At 31.4% G+C, this 9,976-nt stretch overlaps 1 protein-coding gene across 1 annotated transcript; it reads left to right on the top strand.

The window, feature by feature from the left end:
* The first annotated feature begins 3,043 nt into the window (after positions 1-3,043).
* On the top strand, positions 3,044-8,279 carry LOC139480974 (transcription initiation factor TFIID subunit 8-like). The gene is made up of 6 exons (XM_071263972.1): positions 3,044-3,297; positions 4,036-4,134; positions 5,029-5,091; positions 6,802-6,926; positions 7,200-7,347; positions 8,036-8,279. Exons 1-6 carry the CDS (start codon positions 3,159-3,161, stop codon positions 8,263-8,265), a joined length of 804 nt encoding a protein of 267 aa, XP_071120073.1. The 5' UTR covers positions 3,044-3,158; the 3' UTR covers positions 8,266-8,279.
* Positions 8,280-9,976: the final 1,697 nt, after the last annotated feature.

Here is a 9,976-nt window from a genome sequence, read left to right as displayed (position 1 = left end):
TTGCAAACTATTCTACCATACAAGTATATTCACTTAAGTATGTGACTTAGTTTTATTTATATTTAAAATTATGTTTCATTTGAATTTGCTTTTTAATATGCATAAAATGTACATTAAAAGGAGGTTTCATTTAATAAGATCTATGTATTAAAATAATAATAGGTTGTTTGCTTCAATATAATCAAATGACATTCTGATGTAACAGGAATCCAATGTTGATTTCAGATTCATTATGTTTAATGTATAATAAGTATATGAGATTACTAAAAATAAATAGAGGTAAAATATTACAAAGTGCATTTACTGCAGATCAAGAATTATCTAATGAAAACTTAAAATGATATTTAAAGTACTTAACTAAACTTGATACAAAAAAAACAACATTTTAAATAGTGATAAGATACTTTAGGCAGCAAGCTGACATACAACTACAAAATATCAAATCTGGAGCTGTGGACAGTAAACTGGTGCTTTTCAGTAATATTTTTGTTCCAAATTTTGTTCCCTACTATCTTTAAACCAATCTTACAAAAAATATGAAAAGACTAGTAAAATTATACAACTACGTATCAGTGCTCATTGTTTAAATATAGAACGGGGTAGATATAATAAACCCCAAATTCCAAGAGAACAGCGTTTTTGCAAATTTTGCACTAAAGTAGAGACTAAAGCACATTTTTTGATATCTTGTGATAAATATAAAGATATAAGGCAAACTATTTTCCAATCTTATGGTTTAGATTTAAAAGATTTGTGTAATGAATATTTTTTAGTTTCTAAACTTTTAAATACCGAATGCGTTAGAAATAAGAAACAATTTTTAAAAATATGGTTACAATTATATTATTATATATATATTACATGTGACACTTTGAAATGTTGTTTTGTAATATTTATAGTTATCTTAATAATAAAGAAGATAACTGACATATATATTTACATTTCATGATTTGGTAAAAAAAACCGCTCAGACTATATATTATAAAGCAAAAATTCTCTAAAACTGACATTATCAAGATGTTTAGTGTTTGTTGGTTGGCTACATATTTGTTACTTTAGGCGGACGCTTTCGAGATGTTTCGGCCACACTTCTAGTTCGTCCACATGTCGTTTCGGCCACCAATCAGTTCAGCCACAGTAGTTTTGGTCACATTCTAAGTTCGGACATTCGTTTTAATGAAATTCATATTGTTCTTATGCATTGATTGGTTTGGCAGAAGTTGGGTTTGAAAGGAATTTTTCTTACCAAAAAGTATTTTTGTACAAAATCGGATAAAAAAAATGCAAATAAAAATGATATATTAGAAAAAAAAATGGATCATGAATAAATGTCAAGGACGTAAAGTCATATGCTTAAGTATTATCTAGGGGAAGCCTATATATATATAACTATCATATTATCATATCAATTAATATCAACATTTTACATACCAGACAAGAGATTATATGTATTACAATTAAGTGGTGAGATTCTTATAAAACATTGAATCTGAATGTAATGTTCTGCTACTATTTCAGGTTAATTAGGGTGAAAGTTGGCACCAGTTAAAACGTTTAAACCTGTTGTATTTGTTTGCACCTGTCATAAGTCAGGAACCTGTAGTGGTGGTCGTTTGTTAATGTAGTTCATAAGTGTTTCTCGTTTCTCGTTATTTATACAGATTAGACTATTGGTTTTCCTGTTTGAATTGTTTTGCAATAGTCATTTTGGTGTCCTTTATTGCTTGCTGTTCGGTATGAGCAAAGTCTCTGTGTTGAAGGCCATTCTTTGACCTTTAAGTGTTTAATTTTAACAAATTATGACTTGAATGGAGAGTTGCCTCTTTTGAACTCATACCACATCTTCTTATGATTATCAAAAGTCCATTACTCTAGTATCCAGCTCTACATCGTAGCTTAATTTTCTTCCTTTTTATTTCCGGCTTTCTGCTCTAGCTGCTTTTTATACATTATTTTATACGGATCATTGAGCTGCTATAAAAAGCCAATTTATATGTTTATGCTTTTTAGTTTGTTAGTCATTGCTGGTTCTCACCCATGCAATGCATATGAAGGTGTTTGCAGCCGTGATGAGCACCATCATGAAGTGACCCTGGACGTCCAGAAATCACTTTTTTTTTTAAATTATTTTATTACATTCACATAGGCTACTTTTTTTAAAAATCTTATTTCTTAGTACCTGAATGGAGGCTGAGCAGTGTGATTTTTATATGATAGTATGAAAATTTTTCTCTGTTATGGTGAACATATATGCCGACTTTAAATTCTTTATTCCCAAACAAACAAAAACAATTTTGGTAATAGCAATACAGATACAAAACAAACATAATAAAAACTCAGCAATAATAATATACATGTTAAATATAAAAAAAACAAAGCCCATACCGCATAGTCAGCTATAAAAGGCCCAGAAATTATTGGTCTCATTTCCTCCGCAGTGTATTGCAATTTACATATTTTTCAATACATTTTTAAAGGTTTTTCTATTATTTAAATTAAGTTTACAGTTAAAGAAAAGGTGGAATTCATCAACTAAGATGTGACATATTTTACATTTTCTTTCATGTCTTGGTATTTTTGTATATCGTCCAGTTTCTGATTAAAAACCAATGATCACTTATTCTAAATGTAGTTCACATTTTTACTTGTTTCTTTTTTGGTGAGTAAGGTTGTGACTATTATTCCATTTGATTATTATATATATGAGATCATCCTTGATGAGATTTACGAATTTTCTTTAGATACATTTAATGACTTTCATTCCGCTGGTGTTGTTTATTCATTATTAGCCGGAGAGTTTGATAATAATTAATATACCTTTTTTTTTAATTAGGATTTTAACTTTTTCGTCTGTTTTTGTGACAATTTTTTAAAAGTTTATCACGAGTATGTTCCTTCAGTATCTGTTTTTTTTGGGTTTTTTTTTTATAGCTGGGTTAGATAACATTTAGGGACCTACTTTCTTATTTGGTACGTGACTAGTCGATTCATTAAACAAACTAATTTCGGTTAATACCTGTTTTCATTCGGAATGAGACCTGAATACCTCTAGACTTTACCTCAGGAAACAAACATGGAAGTCAAAGTGACAACAAAAGCCCATTTATTGTTGAAAACGATCAAATAATGGAGTAATTTACATACTAACCACAGCAAAAATGGCATCCGAAAATGACCAACATGCTGTTTCATCGCGGAAAGCATTAAAAGTGGCAGTTAGTGCACTGTGTTTAGAAGTAGGGTTCCAGACAGCTGAAGAGTCAGTCATTGAAACATTGACTGAAATGCTGGAAAGTTGTAAGTTGTAAAAACTGTATGCCATTTCAATGCTTTATAGAAACTAACTGAAACAACTCCAAAAGCCTTAGGCCTTTGAAGGAACAATAGCAGCAGGGAGCATGATACTGGTAAATACACCTTATGTCAAATTATGACAATTTGTCAGACATTAGTAATGAGGGGGGATAGGACCTTTATCGGGACTCCGGGATTGGGTGTTTTTGAGCTCGGGATTTCGGGATCCGGGAATTCTTCTTTTCGATTTTCGGGACCTCATGATTTAGTGATTTTAAGCCGGGATTGCGGGATCTGATGTTTTTAAGCCCGGAATTTCAGAATCAGGACCAGTCCTACCACCCCTCAGTAATTACTGGACATCACAAAGGTTCCCGTAAAATTTTGACGTCACAATAGAAAATGTTTGACTCCACAATGGAAAAATGATTGTTGTTGGATGTCAAAAGTTCAACCGGCGTATCTTTAAATATGACTTTTTTCTTTTTTTTTTACCCTGTTAAATATATACTTTTAAATACTAAAAGTCTTTGTTGTATATCCAAGATCTTGTGCTGTGCTTTTTAGTGTGAATGTCAATCTGATCAGTCAAGAACCTTACCTGGGCCATTGGTGTATTACCTATGAACATTATTTGTATTTGGATAATATTTTTATTAACACCTAACATAAATAAAATTACTTAAATACTATTAGAGAATACCATGATATTTTTAGGAACTCCTTTATTTTTACTTAAAGTTTTAATGGAGCTTGGCAGGAGTACACAGGCCTTTGCAGAATTAGCTGGCAGAACAGAAGGAATCATGACAGATGTTATAATGGCTTTGATTGAAATGGGTTTGTATTATATATTATGTATGATACATGGTTATACATATATAGATATAGGAAGATGTGGCATGAGTGCCAATGAGACAACTCTCCATCCAAGTAACAATTTATAAAAGTAAACCATTATAGGTCAAAGTCTGACCTTCAACACAGAGCTTTGTCTCACACTGAACAGCAAGCTACAAATGTATAAAGCGCCCCAAAAATTACTAATGTAAAACCATTCAAACGTGAAAACCAATGGTCTAATCTATGTATAAAAAAAATTGTTATACCCCTTGCAAAGTTTGGGGGTACATGTATATAGGAACCATGCTGTCTGTTTGTCCATACCAACTTCACTATTCTTTATTTGATTTATTTCAAACTTTGTAGATTAATTGATCAGGATATGCAAGCATCACCATTTGAAGGATTTTTCATTATGTTTAGAATATCCATGACTATGTCCCTTTCATCACAGAAATGTTTACCCTTTTTAGAAATTATCCTGTCCTCCTTCATGGTTTGTCATATCTACATGAAATCTAAAATTGAGAATGGAAATGGGGAAATCGGGCAAAGAGTGTGTCAAAGAGACAACAACCCGACCATAGAGAAGGCAACAGCAGAAGGTCACCAACAGGTCTTCAATACAGCGAGAAATTCCCGCGCCCGGAGGCGTCCTTCAGCTGGCCCCTAAACAAATATATATACTAGTACAGTGATAATGAACGCCATACTAAACTCCAAATTGTACACAAGAAACTAAAATTAAAAATAATACAAGACTAACAAAGGCCAGAGGCTCCTGCCTGGGACAGGCACAAAAATGCTGCGGATTTTGTTGAAAAAATACCCATACAAAAGAGATAAATATAAATTTTTTATCCATGTATAAATTTATGTTTGCATTTTTAGGTCAAAATATTCATGCATTACCAGGGCATGCAAAAAGACCAAATAAAACAGTATTTCTCCCACGTAAGTTTTTCAAGACAGACATGTTTTACACAATTGCATATCATGTTTATTTCACAAAATAGTCCAAGTGTTTGATAAAACAAGAGTAATAAATTACACAAAAAATGCCATATCTTAGTGAAAAAATCTCAAGGCTACAAATATTTTTCTAAATGTTCCTTGAAATTTCAAATTAAATGTTTGATTTCAATAAAATTGGTACTAGTTTCTTACCCACTATTCTCTCTTTTTGGTATAATATTTTCAAATATAGCAAATTTTACAATTTAAAATGGAGGAAGTTTGTTATTTGCATAATTCAACCTGAAAATTTATGAAAAATGTATTCAAATTGAAAAAACTTTTTATGGATAGTCAATTTCAGTATCTTAAAAATCTTGATTGTTGTCAATTGCAGAGTTGATATTGGCATTATTTTTACTTTAAATATTGTTGTAAAATTGACATGGATTTTTCTTTAGCATTGATCTTAAAACTTTAAAATATGTACATGTATATGCAGTGGTCTCGCTAGCCCAAAATAGAAGGGCGCCGCGCCCTGGGTGCCCTCAGCCGCGCCCTGGGTGCCTTCATCCGCGCCCTTCTGCCCTGACGTCTTTTTCCAAAATTATCTTGTGCCGTTTTGGTAAAATTTTGTTTCATCGATTACTGATCTCCAAGTTAATTACATATATGACACCTGTGTGATTGCCCCCAGGTTAATCATGTCATTACAATCAATTACAATGATAAAGACTTCAAAGGTGTTAATAACTAGGTAATTTAATTAGGACAATGTATCTTTTTGTCATACTTTTGATGAATGTGTAAGCGAGTGTGTTTAGCTTGGGTCAGCATTTTCGATCTCCAAGTCACAATGGAAGAGCGTATAAATGAAGACTTTCATGACTTTAGAATTGAATTTAAGTCATCAAAATAAAACTATGCCTTTACAGAAATGCCTTCCATCTCAACTTGTTAGCGACAAGCACAGTTTTTAATTAACCCAAACGTGGTGGAAATTGATTTTGGAGTTACTTCCCCTGTTTTAGCTTATTACAAATTTGTGCTCTAAAAATATTATCTAGTATCAAAAAAAGGAATATATTACCAATTGAATATATAATAACATAATAATGTTACCTTAAAGATATTAACTGTCTTTGAACATATTAAAAATATATATTGCAATTTCTACTTGATAATTATACTTTTAGCAATCCATGTTCTAAACATTGTTAAATTAGTAATGCTCAGCTTCACATCATATTAAGAATTAAAAACTACATATATTTTGATAATGGGTAGAGTGAAGTTAAACTGTAAAAACATAATATGTTGATGAAGATGTACTATATCATTCATAACTACACAACAATGAAATAAAGACTATAGTTGAAAAGCATCTTTATTTAAAAAAAAAAACATATATACAGTAAAAAAAAAAAGAGATTCGTTAACTCGTGATACACACAGAAACGTAGACAAAAAAATGAGCAGTGCCTTTTCTTATCATAAAAAGTGCCCTTCCCTCCACTGGCACCCTGCCCCTTTTGATTTCTAGCTAGAGCACTGTATATGACAAGAATATTTTTAATAAACCTTTGGGCAAAATTACCATAACCAACCATTCTTCCTAAGAGTATGTTAATTGAAGTACTACAGTATCCAGCAGTGAATTTGAACTAGATACACTTATTTAATAACACACTCTGTCTTTTATTTTTCCAGCGGCACACAGTGCTCCACCACCCAATATTAAGATGTTACAGACAGGAGATCGTAGAGAGCATCCTTCACACATACCAGATCATCTACCTCCATTTCCTGATCCTCATACATACATCAAAACTTCTGTAAGTTATACAATTGGAAAATGATATAGAATTATTCTTTATGTTTTTGTAGGTAGTGTATTTTGATGCAATTTTATTTCAACAAATATTAAAAACTTAGCTCCAAACTGTACAATGAAATTTGTTAAAATATGAATTAGAAGAGATGTGGGATTCAGATACATGAAGCTGCAATCCAATGCAATTTAAAAAAAATTTAAATAAATAAAATAAAGATCACCAGTTAATCTTATGCATTTTGTTTTCATGTAATTTCATCCCATTCTTTTGTAGACAAAAAAAGCTCCAATGAGCGAATATCAAATGATCAGAGAGAAAGCAGCCTCTCAAAAACGTGATGTTGAGAGAGCATTAACAAGATTTATAGCTAAAACAGGAGAAACTCAGTCCTTGTTTAGAGATGATACAACTACATATCCTTGTAAGTTTTGATTTGATGCTGTATTGATTTTTAACTTTAAACTAAAAATGTCAAGAAAATTATTTAAGGCTATTTTACAGGTGTTCAAATATTTGACACCACACCTCCTCAAATATGCACGATACTGTACACTTTGTAGACATGAACATGAACATAAATTGGATTTTTTGTTGTTTCAGTACATGCTAGTTTGTTGCTTTTTGTGTGAATCTGCATAATATATTGATTTTATAACAAGATATTTGTTACCTTGCTTCAATTTCTAATATTTGCTTTTGTTTCAATTTTAAATCTTTGCTTTTGTAGAATGCATTTGCTTAATTTTATATAATGGTATTCAGCTTTTTTTTTTTACTACTGTGTAAATATTCTGTATTTAAGTCACTATAATGCATCTTATTTTTTAATGGACTCTTCTTTTTTGTGTTAAGCACTTTTTACAAAACTAGGGGCATTATTTATTGATGACTTTATTACAAGTACATGAAGAAGAGGAAGATCCAAGTTTTACAAAATTGGTGATGATGTGTGTTTGTGTTCTACGCTCCAAAAATAAATTGCTTGCAAAAATTGGTTGGTTTATAGTAGTTTAAAGATTTTCGTAAAATCAGCAAACTAAAAATGTCAACTCCAGCTAACTTTGTGAACAGTATCAAATCTGTAGATTTCCAAACTGTTTTTATTTCAGTAATTGCAGTTAAACCTATGCCTTTGCCATATTTGAATGCATTGCTTCCAAAAGATCAAGATCTAGATTCTCAAGATCAACCAGAGACCACAGCAGTTAAAAAACGCAAGAGAGCACCAGAACAGTCTGAAATAGTGGGAGATAATCCACAAGGAGTTGATACAGATTCTATAGACAATCCATATTTGAGACCAATGAAAATTGCCAAATTCAAGAAAAGATTAAAATAGTTATGATTTTAAAATGGTGTTATTCATACTTTCATATTCTTCCTCCAACAGTATTAATCTTGAGGTTTCTAGTAGTATTTTCATTGTATTGGTGAACAATTTGTTCATCCTGCTAACTTATTTTGTGGCCTATATATATAAAATTAAGAAAATGTGGTATGATTGCTAATGAGACAATTCTTTAAGAGACTGAATGACACAGAAATTATAGCATGAAGTTTGTATGGGACATAAAACCTCAATAAAAACGGTAGAGTTTAAGGTTAAAACCAAATTTAATATATTCAATTAAAACAATTGAATAAATTTCAGTTTTTATCAAAGAATTGCTGATAAATTTTTTACTTTTCTTTTTTGATGGTTTTTATTTGTTCAAAGCCTTCCCTCAAAAAATATTTTATTGTGTTTTCTGCCTTGCTTGTTTACTTGATTACTCTGGAGTTAAGCAGTGATGCCTTATTTCATATCCCTTTTAAGCTCTCATAGAATATCTTGTCAGTTCTCGTTTGGTATTGCTATAGGATCACACCTGATTGACACTGACTGATATATGTGGTAATTTAAGACTATAAATCTGGCACTCCTAAAGCACTTTGCCTAAATAAGTTGGAATCTTCGTTTCTTAAATATTTCGAAATTTATCAACAGAATTTGCAAAAGGACTTTAGTATGTGGTAAATCTTTTCCACTTTCCTGAGATTACCTGGTCTTTACTTCCCATGTGCACCACTACAGTATTGAAAATTTGACCAGTAAATGGTCATCTTCTAGAGAAAAAGTTGAAAAATTGAAATGTCAAGGTCAAATATTTTCATACACCAAAAATAGTTGACCTATTTACATACAGTATCAGAAAAATAGACCAAAACACAAAAACTTAACTTTTAACCACTGTACCATGAAAATGAGGTCACAGTCAGATGACAGTCACACCTGCCAATTGGACATGTACAGCTTACAATCATTCCCAAACACCATATATAGTAGACCTATTGTTTATATTTGAGATATGAAGTTGACCGCAAAAACTTTACCTTGTTCACTGATCCATGAAATGAGGTTGTAGTAAAGTGAAAACTGTTAGATAGGCATTGGGACTTGCAAGGTACGTACATAACAAATATGGTTATTCTATTACTCAAAAGAGAGAAATGAAAAATACTTAGTTTTAACTCTATTTTCAAGTAGTCACTAAACCATGAAAATGAGGTCAAGGACAATGGACATATGACAGACGGAAACTTCATAACAAAAGACATTTATATAAAAAAGAATCCAGGTCTGCATTCTGAAATATTTAGCTTTTAAAAAGTTAGTTAACGCCGCCATTGCTGCCATAACATTATCCCTATATCAAGCTTTATGAGACGAGTCAAAGGCTCGACAATAAACCTATCATAATATCAAGGCAACAGGTCTCATGCACCCTAGCATATGATATTATAGCCTTTCCTCCTAATTAAAAGACTGTAAATACCGCATAGTGGGTTATATTTGCAGACAGAACACAATCACCAAAATAAATGCCGCTAATTTAAAAGTGTACATCCAAAGGTATTGATAAAAGTTTAGAATCCGCCGATGAAAATTGCGAAATTTTTTACCCCCGAAAAAATAACCCGCTATAAGGTAGTTCATGACACTGTATAATGACAACAATCATCACTTATATATCCTTTGTGCATTCTAATATCTCAAGGTTAATGAGTTA

The sequence above is a fragment of the Mytilus edulis genome, chromosome 7, assembly GCF_963676685.1.
Source record: "Mytilus edulis chromosome 7, xbMytEdul2.2, whole genome shotgun sequence".
NCBI classification, from domain to species: Eukaryota; Metazoa; Mollusca; class Bivalvia; order Mytilida; family Mytilidae; genus Mytilus; species Mytilus edulis.
This window is presented reverse-complemented; position numbering and strand designations above follow the sequence as displayed.